Genomic DNA, 20772 nt, shown 5'->3' on the forward strand with positions numbered 1-20772 from the left:
AGATTATCATATTATTTAGCAAAATAAATGAGTGTGAGAACAGCAAATGTTTTAGGAAAAAGAATAATCATGAGTACTTCTTCTTTTAGGGGTTAGCAAACTTGTATGAGAAATATAATCCCATAAATGCTAAGGATGACTTACCTGGTGTTTACCAAAAGCTCCTGGATCTTTATGAAAGGTAAGAAATGTATGAGGAAAGGCCAGTTTCTTTCAAAGCTTGAATTTTAATAAGCTGATTAAAAATCATGTAGAGGTATTCCAGCATTTACTGGGAATTGGGAAGCTTTTTTCTTTCAAACGTTTGTCACAGAATCTTTTGTGATTTAAATAGAATCAAAACACTACTAGTAAGAGGATTGACTAATTTTGGAACTTTGATATTATTTTCAGTCAATATAATAGAAGATAATATTTCTTAAACCTTTTCTTTTTTATGAGGAGCTCATTTTAGAAAATTTTACTGTAGTATGAAAGAAGATATGTTCTAATTTAAAATAGTACCTGAAATTATTATTGGAATACTTAAATTTTAGTGTTTTAAGTCCTTGGTTATTTTTATTAATCAGATTCAAAATCCTTTTGTGTGTGTGTGTTTTGTTTTGTTCTAAGTGTTGACAAACAGAAGTGGTGTGATGTCAGCAAGAAACTTGTGGATCTATATTACCAAGAAAAGAAACACCTAGAGGTTGGTGAATGATTTGATGGCTTCTTTTAATAATAGATGGGCTGGGCACGGTGACTCACACCTATGATCCCACCACTTTGGGAGGCTGAGGCGGGCAGATCACCTGAGGTCAGAGTTCGAAACCAGCAAGACCAACATGGAGAAACCCTGTCTCTACTAAAAATACAACATTAGCTGTGCATGGTGGCACATGCCTGTAATCCCAGCTACTCAGGAGGCTGAGGCAGGAGAATCGCTTCAACCCAGGAGGCGGAGGTTGTGGTAAGCTGAGATTGTGCCATTGCATTCCAGCCTGGGAAATGAGTGAAACTCCGTCTCAAAAAATAAAATAAAATAGATGGGGTTCTATGCTTTTGCTATTTTTATATATTAACAGATTAAAAATGTTCTTATTTGCAGATTTTACATTTTTATTGGCATTTTTACATTTTGGACAAAATAATTTAAAATCTCCTTCTTTAATAGGTGGCTCGAACATGGCACAAGTTGATAAAAACACGGCAAGAAGAAGGTGCAGACAACCAAGAGCTTCATCAACTATGGAGAAAATTGACTCAGTTCCTGGCTGAAAGTACAGAGGACCAGAATAATGAAACTCAGCAATTGGTATTGACTCATTTATTCTTCAAGTTTGTTCATGAAAATTGATCATTTAATTGAATTTAGAAAATGGAAACATAATTGATCATTGTCATTTTAATTTTCATTTCCCTAGTAATGTTGAGCATCTTTTCATGTGTTTATTTGCACCTGTATATTTTCTTTGGTGAAGTGTGTGTTCACATCTTTGCTCATTTTTTATTGGGTTTGTTTCTTTTTATGGAGTTTTTTTAATTTTTAATTTTCATAGGTTTTTGAGGAAGAGGTGGTATTTGGCCATGAGTAAGTTCTTTAGTAGTGATTTGTGAGATTTTGGTGCATCCATCACCCGAGTAGTGTACACTGAACCCAATTTATAGTCTTTTATCCCTCACCCTCCCCCAGGTTCCCAAAGACCATTGTATTATCCTTATGCCTTTGTGTCCTCATAGCTTAGAGTGAGAATATACAATGTTCTTATCATATGTTCACTTATAAGTGAGAACATATGATGTTTGGTTTTTCATTCCTGAGTTACTTCACTTGGTATCATAGTCTCCAGTTCCATCTAGGTTGCTGCGAATGCCATTAATTCATTCCTTTTTATAGCTGAGTAGTATTCCATTGTGTGTGTTTGTGTGTGTCTGTGTGTACATATACATATATCACAATTTCTTTATCCACTCATTGATTGATGGGCATTTGGGCTAGTTCTGTATTTTTGCAGTTGTGACTTGTGCCGCTATAAACATGCATGTGCAAGTATCTTTTTTGTATAATGACTTCTTTTCCTCTGGATAGATACCTAGTAGAGGGATTGCTGGATCAAATGGTAGTTCTACTTTTAGTTCTTTTTTTTTTTGAGGCAGAGTGTCACTCTGTCACCCAGGCTGGAGTGCAGTGGTACAATCTCGGCCCACCACAACCTCTGCCTCCTAGGTTCAAGCAATTCTCCTGCCTCAGCCTCACAAGTAGCTGGGATTACAGGCATGTGCCACGATGCCTGGCTAATTTTTGTATTTTCAGTACAGATGGGGTTTCACCATGTTGGCCAGGCTGATCTCAAACTCCTGACCTCAAGTGACCCGCCCACTTCAGCCTCCCAAAGTGTTGGGATTACAGGGGTGAGCCACTGAGCCCAGCCTACTTTTAGTTCTTTAAGGAGTCTCCACACTGTTTTCCATAATGGTTGTACTAGTTTATACTCCCACCAGCAGTGTAGAAGTGTTTCATTTTTACTGCATCCACACCAACATCTATTTTTTTTATTTTTTGATTATGGTCATTCTTGGAGGAGTAAGGTGGTATCGCATTGTGGTTTTGATTTGTATTTCCCTGATCATTAGTGATGTTGAGCATTTTTTCATATGTTTGTCAGCCGTTTGTGTATCTTTTGAGAATTTTCTATTGATGTCCTTAGCCAACTTTTTGATGGGATTGTTGTTTTTTTTTCTTGCTAATTTGTTTAAGTTCCTTACAGATTCTGGATATTAGTCCATGAATTACATTGGAAATAGGACATTCAATGATGATTCAATGGATGCTCAAAAAAAAAAAAAGAATTGTATATTAGACTAGGTATTTTGTAAATGTACAATTTTAAATTCATAGAGGCTCTTCTAGATAAAGTCAGAATTATTGGCCTGTAGTCTCATACAGAGTCTGGATGGAATGGAATTGGTACTCATGGTATCAAAATTTCATTCTCTTGTGTTCATAAGAATCTGCAATACATCAGTAACTTAATCACTGTAAAAAAGAAACTGAATTGGCTTTCACAAAACTGCTTATGATGTCTAAAAAGTTATACCTTTAAAGGTGTGTTTCTTTACCCTTCTGACTGAGTACTGAATTACTTTGAGGTTTAACAATTCCACTGTTTAGAGTATTTATATTTAGTATTTAGAGTAAATTTAGTATTTAGTATATTTATATTTATTATTTTTCACCTAGAAAAAAAGTCTTTATTGTGCAGATTTTAAAGTAATTGAAAAGAATTTTTGAAAGACTAAAAAAAATTTGGTTTTGAACTACATTTGGAAAATATATCTATCATTCTCCTTTTTTTATTTGTAACTTTAAAAGTCAACTTAATTTCTTATTATAGTAAATAGCTACTTAATGTACACTTGTTAAATTGAGTGGAATTTTTAAATAAACAAATATAGACTCTATATAGGATAGGAAGTTCATTTCTTTTTATATATATTCCTTTGTTCACTCATTGATTTGTTTATTCAGAAAATATTTATTGACTACCTATTATGTCAGGCAGTGTCCTAAGAGCTGGGGATAAAAATATGAGAATAAGATTTCTTTTTTGTGTGTGATAACATGATTTATCTGTGCATAGATTCAGTTGTGGAAAAAATTGAGCAGTGACAAAATTAGGTAGCTTAGCAGTTTCTCTTAAATTGTATAATATCATAATATAACTTCATTATTTTCCTTAAAATAGTGTAGGTTACCAGAATATCAAACACATTCCAAAATAAGTAAAATAACTTTTTGGATGGTCTATCCTACCCTCCTCCATGACAGAGAATTAATTGTACTTATGATTTTAAGAATTGATTTCTAACTGTTAGTAATAGATAAAAGGATGGTAGTATTTATTGTTACTTTGAATACTGAGTATTTAGAAAAAAATGTATTACAGATTTTTCATTTGGAATAATTTTATTACTGTTTTTAAAAATCTTTTATGCTAGACTGTTTTGAGCTATGTTCCTTCTTTGTAAGATTGTTAACTTTATCAGGGCAGCAAAATTTTACTTATTTATGTAGATTTTATACCATACTTTCCAAAGAAAATTTGAGATATTGAACTACATTATGGCTTTTTGGTATTAAGTGATGAGTATTCATTTTAAAGTAGAACGTGTAGCCAACTGAGTGGTATGAAGTGCTTTATACCACTTGCCTTGGATTCTAGTATTACTGTTCTTATTCAAGACATATTGACATATTTAGAAGGCCTGTTGGCCTTCAAAGCCAGTTAATACTGCATAAGAGAGGTGATGGAATGTTCTTCAGAGTCAGCTAATATTGCATAAGAGAAGTGATTTCATAACAGTTCAGTCATATCTCTGCTTTTCTTTTACCAAAAGTATCACCCAACTTTATAATGGTTTTTTAAAGGTTGAAGATTTGCTATCATTGAAGATATTTCAAAGAACGTGCTAGTGATTTCAGAATTGTTTTAAAAATGATATGTGAGCAGTAGCAGCTATACTAGCATATAAGACTATACTCTGGTTGACTACTTTGTAGGAGACAGCAGGCACTTGGAAGTGCGTTTTGTTAAATTAATGTTGTTAATTATAGTTGTTACTTACCAGTTGAGTGCAGTTTGCTGGCCAGTTGGAGTTAGAATGCATTCCAAAACTTACAAATACATGTTTTTCCTCATTGAAGTTGTCAGGGTCAGACTGTAGAATACATTTGCAGTTGATTGAAGGTGTAGTTTGTGTAAGAGAGTCTTATACATTTAATCATTTGTCATTTAAGTATGATACAGATGATAGCTTTTTTATTTGTTTCAGCTTTTAACTGCTTTTGAGAATGCACTGGGATTATCAGATAAGATTCCTAGTGAAGATCACCAAGTACTTTATAGGCATTTCATTCAGAGTTTATCCAAAGTAAGTTGATTTTTTAAATCTCTAATGTGACTTGTATGTATTTCTAATTAGCAAAGTGTTCATAAATACATTTTACTACTACTAGAATATAGTGTATTTTGCTTTTATATTTTCAAGTTTCCTCATGAGACTGCTAGATTGAAGAAGGCCTGTGAAGGAATGATAAACATCTATCCTACTGTACAGTATCCATTAGAAGTGCTTTGTTTGCATTTAATTGAATCAGGTAATTTCTTCCTTATTATAGTGTGTGTCCTAGAGGTGTGTGATTATATGAGTGATGTTATTAATCAAAAAATGTTTTAGTGTCTGCCATGTTTAAGGTGTTGTTTCTGTGTTTCTGGACATAAAAAGGAGTATAATGTGTCGTCTTTGTGTACATGAAAAGGCTAATAAATGTAGGAAAGTACAGTAATACAGAAGAATTATGAGTTGCCAGATTTATTGTTGATCAGTGAAATCTTTTTAATGGTGGGAATTGGAGGGGGTCTTGAATTTTTTATAGATACTAGATAAACAGGAGTAGGGGAAATGTATTCCAGCTGGCATGAGCAGAGATGTGGAGCTAGGTGCATTTTTTAGGAATGGTAAAATAGGTTTGCTTGCTATAGTGGAAGAAATAACTAAGATATATTTTGGCTAAATAGGTCAGGCTATATTACACAGAGCTATGAATATCACAGAAAGGATTTTTGGAAAGTTTAGCTGCCTCAGTGTTGATGTTATGTCACAGTGTCATAAGAACACTGTTATGAATATTGTAATATTATAAAGTAATTAAACTCCTGAATCTCCTTTTTTAATGAAATAGAGCATATTCAAGTGGGAGAATTTGTCTCTGTGTATACTTCATGCTCTTGTATCTTCATGTACTTTGTTTGGGAGGAAGAGAGAAGTGATGACAACTAGCTTGCTGGGAGTTGGCAAACCTGTAGCTATGGATGTCTTGTGTCCAGGGCTGGTATTCCACCAGTTTACAAGAGGTTGGCTGTATTGGTTTTTCCACCAGCCTCTTTCCTTTTGGTCAGTATCTGTGCTGAATAGATTTTTTTTTTTTTTAAATAACCTGAATTTCATGCCTGTATTCTCTTGAGGTGAACAAGTTCACAGAAGTCAGTCACTGAAATAGAAATATTAGTACATACACCAGTGTGGTAGTGATTGTCACTTATTGCAGAGCTTTACTAATCCATTTAATTTTTTTCACTTTGTTGCTAAATGAGTATATACATGAGAATGCTTTGTATGTGAATGACCCTCACATGTGTCATAGTGAAAAAAGGGTTGAAAACTACTGCTAAAGATAACTGTGAAGGAAAATTCCTTGGTAGAAAATGATCATTGCACCTATCTCAGTTCTCCTCATTTTAACTCTCCTTTAAAGTCCTCTTTTACTTTTTTTTTTTTTTCCTGGTGTCTGAATAAAAAAATACTGTTACCTTCAGCTCTGGTTTTGGTAGAAGCAGATGCCCTTTGCCTTACTTTAACTGAGTCAAAGATAGACTTAGGAGAGTACTTTTTACTACCATAAGAAGAAAGAGAACATAAAAAGCATAGTGAGTGGAGTATAAAGTCTTAAACTAACATGGTGTGCAGGACAGATTGTACAGAAGGTGGACTAGCTCCAGTAGACTAAGTGACACTAGATTTGAATGAACGAGGAGTATGATAGTGAAGATAGAAAGGAACAGATGAATGAAAAAATGAAAGTGATTTCCTAGAGGGAAAGAGAGGCAAAAATCAATTTTAACTTTCACCTCTCGTGAAAAGTTGGCCCAATATGGCATGATGATTTGTATGAAATGTAGGTTATTGAGAGGAGATGTTAATGGGACAGTTAATGGGAGATGCCCATCAGTGGTTTGCAGATGAGAGATCAATACTAAGGGTAGACATATGGTTTGGAAGTCATTTGCATGTAGGTGAAAATGACGTGGAATGGTTGCCATCAGAGGAGGACTAAAGGGAAAAATACTGAGAACTGTACTTTGGGCAATGCTGGCTGGCTTGGAGGGAAAGAGATGAAAAAGAGAGGGAGTAAGTGGAGGAAGAGAAGGGATGAGGTCAGAGAAGAAGGTGGACTCTGACGAGAAGCAACACAGACGACAGGGAAAGAGCATTTCAGAAGTGAGATTATTATGGTCTGTCTTGACAGATTGAGCCAACTGAGTTTATGATTATGAGGCTTTTTATTAAGGCTATCTTTTTAAATGAAAGTGATTGAATTAGAGCTTAGATTACAGTGATGGGGAAAGAATAGGAAAAAGCAGGTATACAAAGGAAAGTGGACTTGACTAAGTGCATTAGGTAGTAGGATGAGCAAGTGAAGCCCGCAGAGGGGATAGTAAGCTTTTAGAGGGGTGGGAGAAGAACTGCAATAGCTGCCTGGCAGGAGTGGTGTAAGAAGAAAGAGTTAGTAGGTTAGTTAGTTAACATTATGAGTGTTGCACTGAAGCTGAGGAGGATGAGGTACACCAAGCACAAGGAGCATGCTTATGAAGTCTTGTGATTTTTTTTTTTCCTGATAGGAAGCTTAGTTCCAAAATCACCCAGATCCTTCCAATTTTAATATAAGACTCAGTGTGTTCCAAAGATAAGTAGGCTGATTTTCTTTATTGTATGGCCCCTGATACCAATTCTTTTTCTCTATTCTGCTGTTACTGTTGTTATTGAAAAATTAATGGCTGGTGTTCACTCTTTTCTCTTTATTTCCTATTCAGCTATTTATGGTTTGCACTATTACCTCAGTCTTGCCTTGCTCACATGCCAAATGACACAGTGAATACTTTGAAAATTATTTTTGAGGACTGATGGAATGCTTTCTCAATAAGCATAAATGTACCTATAATGTAGAGTTGTCCTTATATTCTAAAATGCCTACAAAATAATAGAAAAAAATAGGATCAACAAATAGTCTACAGAGTTTTGCACATAAATTCGGTGGTTGACAAAGTGCTCTGATAAAGAGATAGTGAAGGGATTATACTGATTGATTAGAAAGTGTCTTGGTTCAAATGAAAAAAATCATTTTTTGAATAAGGTTCTAGATTTGTATTATGTAGAATGGAAAGAAAAGAAGGTCTGTATCACAGCAAAAAGAGAGTATATGTGGATATTTACAGATATGGTAAAACCAGGGAAGAGTTCTTTCCCTTCTGAATTGTTGGTTGCAGGAATTTGTGGAATTGAGCAATTTAGGTTTAGGTACATTTCAAGTTAAAGTAATATTCTTGAGGTGGAAGTTCAATAGTTAATGTAGGACAATAGGAATCTATGCTTTTTTCTTTTTACTGCTCTTCTAAACCCGACTTTCAGTGTATTGAGAACTTCTGAGAATCTGTAAGGTCTCTGAAGTCTGAGCCGCCCTCCCACAAAGTACTTCAGTATGTACAGAATTTGCTACTTCACAGCAGTTAATCACTGGGTTCTCCTCCACTGAGAACAAATGTATTTCATTCTCCTTTGTCCTGCTTTGCCTGTTGAGAATCGAAAATTCATTTTCAAAATGACTCAGTTTATAAAGCTTCATATAACAAGTAGTGATTGGCTTTCACAGTTGTCATCTGTTGAAATTTTTTTCCATGCTAAATGACTTTTTTATTTATCTTATTTTGCTTTTTTGCTGAAATGGGGGAGGATAAAAAAGCTTGGTTCTTCATATTCAAGCAGAAAAGAGCTGGTTTAAGATTTTGTGCTTTAAAACTATTAGAAAATCCAGGTGAAAATAAATATGAATGCCACCAAATTGTACATGTTTTTTCCCCCTCTCAAGCTAAGTTTATTTAAAAGAAAAGTTAGATAGTATTGATCAGCTTTTTTTGGGATGTCAGAAATTAATTTTAAGAAAAACTGACTTTTTGTAGTAAACTTTAAGAAACAATTTCATAGTTACTACTTAGCATCCAACATGGACCTCTGCAGAATGCCCTCTACCCTTGGAATTTGAGCATTCATTAGCTCCAAATCTGGCTTGCTTTTTTGAGAAATAAAAATAATATTGTCTGACTGTTTTAAAGTTGTTAAATGTGGGACCTTAGAATCCTTTAAATGTTAAAAAGAGCAGATAAGTAAATGATTTTCTATTCATTTGCAATGAATAGAATTCAAAAGCAATGAATTATATTTCCTCTGTTTTTGTCCTCCACCAAGGTATTTATTTAGCTAGTATTCTCAACAAGAGTAAGTATGAAGAAGAGAAGGATTGATAGTTGAAGCTGAAATATTCCATGTCTCTTTACACAAGGATCATTAGTGTTGTTATTACTGTTGATAGTTTTGGGAACACTATAGAAAATTCCTCTGAGTGCCACTTGGTCATATGCAGAGAATTGTTACCCAGGGCCGAACATGAACATAGTCTCCCCAAATCTTATTTTGTTTTTATTGTTATGCTCCCAGGCTTTAGCAAAGGAAATATGTTAGGAAGGTTTACCTTGTTTTAAAAGTCGTTTATGTTCATCTCAGCCTTTTGGAAACTATTTTCGTGTACCAACCCACACTTTGATTACCTGTGTGTTGTTTAAGCTACCCTAAATACGGATGTTCATTGGAGAGATGCATGATTTTTCTTTCCTATTTTCATCCCAGGTATATTTCCTGTAATACAGGCAGTTTATGTAGTCAAGGTAGTCTGTCATAAATTATGTTTCTATGGAGGCAGAGTGTTTAGACTCAATGGGTAGAGATAAAAGATAAGAGTTTGGTAGCTTTTTTTTTTTTAGGATGGTGAAGATTTTAAATTTTTTATAGTAATTTTCAGCTGTTAACAGACTAAGCCTTTTTGAACATCAGTTCATAATGGTATTTTTAAAGGACTGTCACAAAATTTAATGAACACCTACCATGTATCAGATGCCATGCTGGTCTCTACTCTCCAGAGGTTACCATTTAGCCACAGAGGCAATAAGGGCAGAATATACATGTTATAAGACTAATAGTAAAGGTGGTGTATGGTATTAGCAAATATTGTAGACCTGTGGTCTTTAAGTATGATCTCTGGACCAGTAGCATCAGCATCACCTGGTAACTTCTCAGAAATGTAAATTCTTAGGTCTTAAACAGACCTACTGAACCATAAACTTGAGGGATAGGGCTCAGCAGACTGTGTTTTAACAAGTCTTCCAAGTGATTCTGATAGTGCAGACAATGTCTAGTTTAGACAATACCACTGGATCAAAAGGGAAAAAGCTGCTAGTTTTCTTGGGAGGATATAGGGTGTATGGAACTAGGCATATCTATTTTTGGAATTCATATTTATGGAAGCTATGGTGAGAACATATTGACAAGGAAGTTCATGCCTGGAAGCATAATAGTAGCAGGCTTGTGTCTTTTTCACTGGCTTACTAATCAAAGTAGTATTTCTTCCAATTTGTTTTCATATTTTGCCAAACATACTGAAGTTTTAACTCTTTAGCCATTATGAATTCTTTTCATTTTCAGTGCTAACTTGGATTTCTAAATCAGTATATAACATATTACTACATATTACTAATGGATTATACATTGGTTTGGTTTGCAAATGGTTTTCAAAAATTTGAAATATATGAGCTACATAGTATTATGCAAATAATTTACCTTTGACATCTGTGACTGAAACAGTGGTTCTACGTGTGGTTTGGGCTTATATGTTTTATATAGTTATTAAAGCATCAGGTCTTTTTTTTTCAGGAATTTTTTTTGTTTCCCATATTTATTGCTTCAAGTTGTAGTCTGTCTGTCTTTTTTTTTTTTTTTTTTTTTTTTGCTACGGAGTCTCACTCTTTCGCCCAGGCCGGACTGCGGTGGCGCCATCTCGGCTCACTGCAAGCTCCACCCTCCCGGGTTCACGCCATTCTCTTGCCTTAGTCTCCCGAGTAGCTGGGACTACAGGCACCCGCCACGGCGCCCGGCTAATTTTTTGTATTTTTAGTAGAGACGGGGTTTCACTGTGTTAGCCAAGATGGTCTTGATCTGACCTCGTGATCCATCCGCCTCGGCCTCCCAAAGTGCTGGGATTACAGGCGTGAGCCACCGCACCCGGCCTAGTCTGTCTTTTTAAGAATTCTCCTGTGTGATTAAATGATTTATTAAACTTGTGAATGCTATTCACAATTTATTCTAAAACAGAAATTACAAATTTTTGTTTGTTTTTATGCTTTTCTGGGATTGAGATTGGGGAAAATGGAAATATTACAAAATATATAATGTTTTCTAAACTATTTTACCAAAATAAATTTGAAAATAAAATAAATGTAGGCATTGGATGACTATTTCATAAGTGTCACAATTCACTTATATAGAAAAAGATAGTTTTAGAAAAATGTGGAAATGTACTGGTAAATTTGTAAACTTAAGAGGAATGTGACTAAGTCTTTGTGCAGTGTCGTGATGAGTAACCCGCCTATCTTGTGATCCTTGGATGCTGGAAGAGTCCGCTGGATCTGACTGCCATGTCTCTAGCAGCGCATGGTTGCCCAGGAAGAGAACTTGAGGAAGACTCTCTGCTTTGACAAGGGCCCCTTCATTTAACAACCAAATTGTTACAGCTGGCAAGCAGTAGGCTATGTGGCTTAGTCTACTGGCAAGTAGCAGGTTTCTTGTCTGAAATCCTAAAGTGGTTTCTACTTCCAGTATTTAAGAAGATGAAAAAGCATAATTATTTAAATTAAATGTTAATATTTTCTGCATTTGCTGGTCTATTTAAGTTTTGAATTTCTGGAGTCAGCATGTGGTGAAGGATGCATAAGAATATAAAGGCAGATTTTGAGATTTAAGAATATGGGTTTGGGCATTTAGAAACTCGATATATGTATACTAATAACCTTTTCTTTTAATTCCAGGAAATCTTACTGATGAAGGGCAGCAGTATTGTTGCAGATTAGTGGAAATGGATTCAAAAAGTGGTCCAGGCCTCATTGGCTTAGGCATTAAAGCATTACAAGACAAAAAGTATGAAGATGCTGTTAGGAACCTAACAGAAGGTAAATGTACAGTATATGTCATGTAACATGAAGTATAATTATTATTCAGTCAGTAGGCATTTATCTTTGAGCCTTTCTTTAAGGAATGTCTATCTAAGGTAGAAGGGAAAAAAATGTACCTACATACCTTGAACTCTGCTTAGGTTTGAACTCTGACTCCGCTTATCACTAATTTCAAGACCTCAGAAGAGTTAAACTTACTGTGTGTCAGTGTTTTCATTTGTAAAATAGGGATATCGATATAGGAAGAAAAAAGAAAAGAAAAGATAGAAAGCAAAGTGAAAAGCAAATCGGGAGGGGGAGAGAGGGAGGGAGGGAGGGAGGAAGGCAGACATGTAGATATATATGCATTAGGAACTTAGGCTTTAACTTAATCTTACTATGTATGATGTTTCTGGAAAAACCTACATTCAAATTATAGATCTGAATGGTAAATACAAGCCAGGTAGGTGGTTGAAGGGAATGGGAAGAACATTTTAGGCAGAGATGAATCTGTGAAATAGCCTGAGCTAAGAGGAAAACTGTTGTTCAGAGAACTGCAGGTAGTTCACCAGGGTTTGAGAATGAAGTGTATGTACAGGAGGGGACAAGAAGTGAGATTGTAGAAGGGCCTAGCAAGACCTCGGTAAGGAGTTTGCACAGTATCCTGACAACAGTGGGGAGTCAGTAAAATATTTTTAGCAGGGGAATTTTATAATCTGATTTGTATTTTTAGAGATACTCTAGCTACAGTGTAAAGAATGCGTTGGGGTGGATGACAAGCACTTGTAGTGATTTGGGATAAAGATGATGGAGGTTCTGAACTGACGTGGAGATGGAGAAAAATGTATGGTGGGGAATGAAATGAGGCAGAGAATCAGTGTGACTTTGCAACTGATAAGATATGAGAGATGAAGAGGGGAGGAGTGGTTTGGAGAGTAGGCATTAGTGCTGTTCATCTATGTAGTCACAGAAACCTTGTTTTTTGTGATTGTTTTTATCCTTTTAGGGTTAAAGGAAAGCCCTGTCTGCACAAGTGGATGGTACCATCTGGCAGAAGCCCAAGTCAAAATGCATAGACCTAAAGAAGCTATTCTTTCATGCAGTCAAGGTATTTTTGATACCTTCTGGGTTGACACATAAGAGTGACCAACCCTATTTGTTTTTATCTTAAAGGACAAAGATAGTGATTTTAAAAACCAAAATGCTATATTTTGTATTTTAAATTGCCAATTTTAATTTCAATGAGGTTAAATAAAAGTCTGCATGCATGTGTACTAGTGTGTTTATTTTTAAACTGACAATGAATATTTAGCAAAATTTTCCTGCATTTGGAATATTGACATAGTCAGTTTAGGCTTGGGTGTGGAGGTCCTCTGTCTTTGTAACAAGGAAGTTTCTGGTGTGTCGAAGACACATGAGTTCTTAATTTCTCTGATATAGAGAGGGGAAACCTTAGGCATCTTGGAGCCTATTTGAATGTGACAGGGTGAGGGGTGGGGAATAGGAAATCATGAAAGTGGTTCACTATTTCTGACCCACCTGGTAGCTTGCCCCCTGTAACTAAGAAACAGTTCACCTTGGTCCATTCTAATTCAGCTGCTTTCCCCTTCCAGTATCCTTAATTTCTTATATTTGTTACAGGTGCTTTGGTTGTGGGCTAACCTTTATTGTTTAGCAAATATAGATAGCCATTGTCGTTTTTTAGGATATTCAGTTTTATTATATGTTGTGTGAAGATAGAGGTTTTAAATTCAGATATGTTCTGTTTTAAATTCAGGTCTTTCCATAAGGAAGTCAGGGAAGAATTTATATTTAGCTTTGAGTTATTCTTCATGTATATTGTTTTGGAAATTTATGCTTATTGTATCTGCAATTTATTATATGTCATCCTTAAAAAAGAAAAAATAAACAGAAGTGATATGGCTGTCTTCATTTGGATACCCTTAATTTTGCCAGCTCTGAAGATCATAGATAATCTTGGTGCGTCTGGTAACAGTCTTTATCAGAGGAATCTTTGTCTTCGTTTGAAAGCAGAGGCTTTGATTAAACTCTCAGATTATGACTCTTCAGAGGAAGCAATTCGTACGCTTGATCAGGTAGTCTTTTCAAGTTTTTTTCTTCAACTCTAGTTAGGTTCCAGTCAACCAGGCAACAACCATTCTCTGCCTACCACAAAATTTACTTACACAGATTTCGTGTTAGAGGTATGAATTCACCACATCTGCACTTTTATAAGTCATTCATACATTTGGGAACTTCTAAAGTTATTTGTTTGCTTTTTGATTAAGGACTTACAGTACTCATTATATAAGACTATTTCTTTAGTTCTAGACCTCATTCTCCTTTCTTCTTTTTGCTTAGGTTATTACTACTTGATTATTATTACTTGCTTAGGTTATTACTACTTGATTATTATTAATTTGAGATTCCAAATTTTTTCCTTCAGGAAGTGTTCTGCAGATTTGACAAGAATATTAAGGACACTATTAGCTTCATGGTAGAGAATGTTTATTTGCTTCATTCAAAGAAAGGTTGATATTTCATAATGAAACCGATTTCTTAGTGTTTTGAGTTAAAGCAATTTGAAATTCCATACTGAAAAAAACTATAACTGGTAAATTATGAATTATAGCATTATGCCCTAAAGATTTTTGTCAGGTAAGGACTATTACTGGTCTAAAATTAAAATTGAGTTTTTAAATCAGTTTTATATATTTCAAAGGGCTTTGTATTTCATAATGTTTCTTTAAAATCAGAACTGTTGTCAGCATCCTTCAACAATTAATATTTTCTTGTTTTCTTTTTGCCATCCCACCAATAATGTGTTTTGTGTGAATGCTTTATAAAGGTTTTTCAAATAATGTTTTCACAAAAAAACAAATGACTGCTATTTTGGAGAACTAGCAGAGTCCAGTTCTGAGATAGAAAATGTGCAAGATGAACCAAGAACACCTTGTCATGCTAGAAAGCAAGAAACTATAAAAGGGCTCAGACTGCAAAAGGGCTCAAGAGCTAGCATAAAGAGATTCTTACTGGCTAAAGTGGGCATTACTAATGTGGTATGTTGAAACACATCAGATATTTTAAATCCATGTGTTCATGATGATTCAGAAAACTCAGCAAATGTCCTCAAGAAAACAAATGTTTGGGGGGGATGCTAAGAACCCAACTATGAAGAATAAAGGCATTTATCCTGCCTTTTCTATCTGAATCATTCCTCAGGATAATGAAATAATGAAGGTAGGAGAAATTTGCCTTTGTCGAAGTATTCTGTCTCATAAGAGAAAATGACAGAAAATCACCATTTTGCAATCCTCAGTGAATTAATAGATCTAGGCATCAAGGGTTAATGGCTACTAACATCACACAAAGGCAATCAGGCTGGGCACAGTGGCTCATGCCTCTAATCCCAACACTTTGGGAGGCCGAGGCAGGCGGATCACTTGAGGTCAGGAGTTTGAGACCAGCCTGGCCAATATGGTGAAACCCTGTCTCTACTAAAAATAGAAAAATTAGTCTGGCTTGGTGGTGCACACCTGTAATCCCAGCTACTTGGGAGTCTGAGGCAGGAGAATCGCTTGAAGCCAGAAAGCAGAGGTTGCAGTGAGTCAAGATCAGACCATTGCACTCTAGCCTGGGTGTCGAAGCGAGACTCTGTCTCCAAAAAAAAAAAAAGACAGTCAGACACAACCAAGTGCAAATGTGCAAATACACCTGAAGACCTGAAGTATCCTTGGGAATCTTCAAACCTCTCAACCCAACTACTAATATACAGAAAATACAGGGAACCAAGGAACATGTTAAACACCTTGAGAATATGTTTAGCAAAATCCAGACTCTGAGAAACTGTGACAAATAGGCCATATTTTTCAACAGTTAAATTGTAAGGAAGAAAAAAAGAGAAGGAGGGGGACCTTATTAATTAAAAGAGACTTAAGGCATTATTAGTCAGTTCAAATGTATGTATCTTATTTAGATTTTGATTTTTAAAATTGTTCAAATATGAGACAACTGAGAAATTTGATAGTGTTAAGGATGTTTTTTGGTTTTGTTTAGGTACGATAATGGTAATGTGGTTATGCAACTTAGAAATGAACTTTTAGATATAGATGCTGAAGTATTACAGGTAAAAAGTTACAATATCTGGGATTTGTGTCAAAATAATCTGAGCAGAAGTGTGGTAAAATTGGTGGAGGTATAGATGAAAAAAATGATTGCTTGTGAGTTTGTGGTTTTGTAGCTGGATGATGGGTACATGTGGGTTTATTATACTAGTTTCTGTAATTTTTTTATGTATATGAGATTTTCCCTAATAAAAAGGTTATGAAGAGTGAAGATGTGTTATTAGTGATAGAAATCAGGACCTCTATTTCTTTATTCTATTAGGACCCTGCTTTCTGTGTTCATTCTTTAATTAAAGCAAACATTGCTGTGGTTGTGTTGAAGGAGAGTTATAGCAGTTCTTTACAATTATTTTCTAGATTTCTGATGCAGATAATATCCCAGGACTTTTGGTTCTCAAAAGCTTGGCCTACCGGAACAAAAGTTCATTAGACGAAGCTACAAAGGTTGGCTTTTTTATTCAAACTGAGCATTTTTTGAGTTAAAAGCATTTTTATTTGGGTATAGAATTGACAGGTGTCTACTTTATAGATTATGGAAGACCTTCTCTCTTCTTACCCTGACCTAGCTGAAGTGCATGCCCTTGAGGCTTTGATTCATTTCACCAAAAAGGACTATCTACAAGCAGAAAAATGGTAAGGATATATAGATTGCTCATAGAACCATTTACATCTTAGTTCTTTATATTTCTCAAAAATTCAAAATGAGTAGGCTCGATGAAGGTTTGATTTTGTATGAATTTGATCTTTGTAGGCTTTAAGTTTTAGTATTTTAAAGAAATGTATTTAGCATGTAGTACAGTAGCTATAAAAAATTATATGATGGGTTTCAAATCTAATTAGCTGATCTTGGCCGGGCATGGTGGCTCACACCTGTAATCTCAGCACTTTGGGAGGCCAAGGCAGGTGATCTCTTGAGCGCAGGAATTCAAGACCAGCCTGGGCAACATGACAAAACCCCATCTCTACTAAAAATACAAAAAGTAGCTGGGTGTGGTGGCACATGCCTGTAGTCCCTGCTACTCAGGAGGCTGAGGCACGAGAATTGCTTGAACCTGGGAGGTGGAGGTTGCAGTGAGCCAGGACCATTCCACTGTACTCCAGCCTGGATGACAAAGCAAGACTCGGACTCAAAAAAAAAAAAAAAACTAATTAGCTGATCATAATGTTCACTAAGCAGATGTAATGTTCAGTATAGTCTGAACACTTAGCACATGGTAGTGCTAAAAGGCCACTGTGCTTTTTTAAGCTCCTCTTCTTCAAAAACAAATCACTTTTTTCCTTATGATAATATAAATCCTAAAGTGATGATTGGTTTCTAATTTGGCACCTCTGAATCACTCAAACTTTGATTGTTCCAACTAGGAGTCTCCTATATTGCGTGTGGGTGTGTGTGTATTTGTTTTACTATTTCTTTTTATTACCCTTTGGTGACTTAGTTTTCAGAGAGCTCTTGAGAAAGATACCGAAGTTGCAGAATATCATTACCAACTTGGATTAACATACTGGTTCATGGGTGAAGAGACAAGAAAAGATAAAACAAAGGCTCTTACCCACTTTCTGAAGGTAAAGCAAGTGCTACAATTCAATTCCTAGTTGAAATGGCATTATAAAATCATAAATAATAATCATATACATTAGTTACAGTTACTCTTTACGGAACTGTTTTTTGTGCTTTACCTTTCATCTGTAAGGTTTTGTGATGGTGTTATATGGGTTTTCAAGGAAAAAAATAAAACATAAAATGTAAGAGTTACTTTTTGCAAAGCATGTGTTGTAGAAAACGGACATAATTATCTCTTGTAAACAACACTTTTTAGGTAATTTTCACTGTAGTTTTATGAGCATACAAGTTAGATGTTTAAAATCCTGTTTTTTTAGATGTTTAACATCTATAAGTCCTACATTCTTATCTTGACTTATAAGAGCAGATTAATTCAGTAACAGCTCTAATTTCACATTTCCTTTACCAAAAAAGAAAATATTTTTATACTTCCGTTTACTTTCTATAACCAGTGAGGGACAGCTTTCCTGTCTGTTTTAAATCTTACATTAAAGGATTTTTTGGCATATTTTTGTATGTTTAATGAAGTTATTTCCTTTTTCTTTAATCTGTATATTTTCTGTATTTGTAAAGATACTCATTAAATGAACTTTTAATGTTCTGGTATTATCAATATTTATTTCAAAGGCTGCAAGACTGGATACATATATGGGCAAAGTTTTCTGCTATTTAGGTCATTATTATAGAGATGTAGTGGGAGATAAAAACAGAGCCCGTGGATGTTATAGGAAAGCCTTTGAATTAGATGACTCTGATGCTGAATCTGGAGCTGCAGCGGTTGACCTAAGTGTGGAGCTTGAAGATATGGTATGTCTGATAACCACTTTTGCTTTTTGTTTTTTTATCCTGAGTATATAAATGAAAATATTTTTATATATGTATACTTGAAAGTTATCATTAGTTTTTTTTCTATAGGTGCAATATAAATATTTTTGCATCTGTAAGTAAAGTTTTTTTCCATTGGCAGATATTAAATTACTAACCACTTATTGTTGAAATTATAGTTTGATGTATACCAGTGTAAGTTTAAAAAATCAGAAGTGGGAAATGAAAATATATTTGTATACTTTACATGAGCGTTCTGTCTTTTTATAATGTCCAGTATATCTAATATTAGTATTTTCTTATTATTAGGAAACTGCCTTAGCTATCCTAACAACAGTAACTCAAAAGGCAAGTGCTGGAACGGCAAAATGGGCCTGGCTTAGGCGAGGACTATACTATTTGAAAGCTGGTCAGCATTCTCAAGCAGTGGCTGAGTAAGGCACCTTATTGTATTTAAACTATGTTAGACAAGCATAACGATTCCTTAAATTAAGCATTTTAATTGTGTCTTACTGGGTTGTGTTTTGAGAGAAGAAATAACAAAATTACTTTATGATTGATTGGTGTTTATTGTCTGCAGGGCAGTGGAATTGCAGAGATGGATTAAATGCTGTCCTGTTGTTGAGGAGATAGCCAGATTAGTGAATTGAAGTCTTAATAAATATGTATAGTAGTTCTCAATAGAAATTTTAGTGATGAGAAGCTGAGGTACATATCTTCGTTGTTCTGCTGACATACATTGTTTTTGGCAAGGGAGACATTTGGCAGCTTAAAGGGCATTGGGAGCAGCTCATATATGATCAAATTGAGTCATTTGATTTGAACAGTACTTAAATGTACTTAAATGTATTCGAATCAAGATAAAATTGTTTCTGGTTTATGTTAGTATCTAGAGTAGAGGCATTTTCACGGAAATGGAATTTGATCAGATATTTAAAGCATACCTATCGTTTCTGTATTTTAACTGTGATATTTCTGTTTGGTAAAAGGATCGCTGGTGGGGGATTATGGACTGATGTGACAAACTGAGATGGACACCTGTCCTAGTAGGATAGAAAACTCAAGTTCTTCGAGATAATCAAGGAAAAGAAATTTTGTTCAGCACTTTTTCAGAAAAAGCATTTTATTCTTATTTGTTCTGAAATTAAAATAACATTTATTAGTATTAAAAAATTAATCATAAAAGGAACAGATTTACCTGCTTTAAATAGCACTTTTATAAGTAGAAGGAGCCACAGATATATATGATTACTTGAATTATTTATTTTATATTTTCCTTTCAGATTTGGAGATAGTTCCATAACTTTTAGTTCTCTTACGGCTTTTTAAATTTTAGTTTACAGGCAGCATTAAGAGCAGACCCAAAGGACTTCAATTGTTGGGAATCATTAGGAGAAGCATACTTAAGCAGAGGAGGCTACACAACAGCCTTGAAGTCCTTCACAAAAGCCAGTGAGCTGAACCCAGAATCCACATACAGTGTGTTTAAGGTTGCAGCAATACAGCAAATCCTAGGCAAATATAAGGAGGCTGTAGCTCAATACCAGATGATCATTAAAAAGACAGAAGATTATGTGCCTGCTTTAAAAGGTAATTTATTTTTAGTAGCTCCTTTGACTCTTATGATCCTGAAGTATGAAATCCTTGAGTAGATTTCCTGCCTAAATGTATTGAATAACTTGAAAAGGACTTAGTCAACAGCAAGCATCCATATGAACCTCTTACAGTATAGCTTATATAAATTTGAATATAAAAAGATCAAATCTTGTTTCATAAGTTAATAAACAGTAATGTGATAGAGATTTAACTTTTAGACAAACAGTATGATAACTATTAGATCCAAAAAGCGCTCTCTAAAATGTGTTTCCCCACTCTTACATTTTGATAATTAATTCATTATGTCTCCAGAATATCTTAATACCTTTAATTACTTTGTAAGTTATACAAGCTTATTACATTTTTTTTTAAACTTCAGAGACAACTTGCATTGTTTTGTAGTTATCTAAGTTATTTTTGGTAATATAAAATAAAATACCACCATCCATATATAACCTACATTTGTAATGATTGTATTAAAAAAGCTGAGAGCTCATTATATATGCTTACTGTCCTCCATTTCCTTCTTCTTTCTCCTTTTTAAAGAAACTTTTTTTTCTGTTTGTTTTTTTAAGGAACGCGTTATGAATTTTTGTGTCATCCTTGCTCAGTAGCCATGCTAATCTTCTTTTTATCATTCCAGTTTTGGTATATGTGCTGCTGAAGTGAGCACACAAATAGTGTATTGTAAATGACATATAACTTACGGCTTGAAACTTTTTTTTAATTTTGTAAAACTCTTTCCTCAAGAGAACCCACATTTATGAAATCTTTACTAGGCACTTTAGGTAATCACTATTTCATTTAATTCTTA

At 34.7% G+C, this 20772-nt stretch overlaps 1 protein-coding gene and 1 non-coding gene across 3 annotated transcripts in view; one reads left to right on the plus strand and one right to left on the minus strand.

The window, feature by feature from the left end:
• SKIC3 (SKI3 subunit of superkiller complex) overlaps window positions 1-20772 on the plus strand; it is a 90544-nt gene that overhangs the window by 13591 nt on the left and 56181 nt on the right. For both annotated transcript variants that reach the window (XM_032156809.2, XM_032156810.2), the window contains exons 6-19: window positions 90-181; window positions 613-688; window positions 1154-1294; window positions 4813-4911; window positions 5029-5137; window positions 11730-11870; window positions 12859-12960; window positions 13809-13948; window positions 16334-16420; window positions 16506-16609; window positions 17413-17539; window positions 18165-18344; window positions 18672-18796; window positions 19699-19952. In XM_032156809.2, the coding sequence (XP_032012700.1) occupies window positions 90-181; window positions 613-688; window positions 1154-1294; window positions 4813-4911; window positions 5029-5137; window positions 11730-11870; window positions 12859-12960; window positions 13809-13948; window positions 16334-16420; window positions 16506-16609; window positions 17413-17539; window positions 18165-18344; window positions 18672-18796; window positions 19699-19952 (1777 nt within the window). The remainder of the gene's footprint in view (window positions 1-89; window positions 182-612; window positions 689-1153; window positions 1295-4812; window positions 4912-5028; window positions 5138-11729; window positions 11871-12858; window positions 12961-13808; window positions 13949-16333; window positions 16421-16505; window positions 16610-17412; window positions 17540-18164; window positions 18345-18671; window positions 18797-19698; window positions 19953-20772) is intronic.
• On the minus strand, window positions 20525-20631 carry LOC116472028 (U6 spliceosomal RNA). The gene has a single exon (XR_004248949.1). It is a non-coding gene; the product is annotated as a U6 spliceosomal RNA (small nuclear RNA).

The sequence above is a fragment of the Hylobates moloch genome, unplaced genomic scaffold, assembly GCF_009828535.3.
Source record: "Hylobates moloch isolate HMO894 unplaced genomic scaffold, HMol_V3 SCAFFOLD_6, whole genome shotgun sequence".
Lineage (NCBI taxonomy): Eukaryota > Metazoa > Chordata > Mammalia > Primates > Hylobatidae > Hylobates > Hylobates moloch.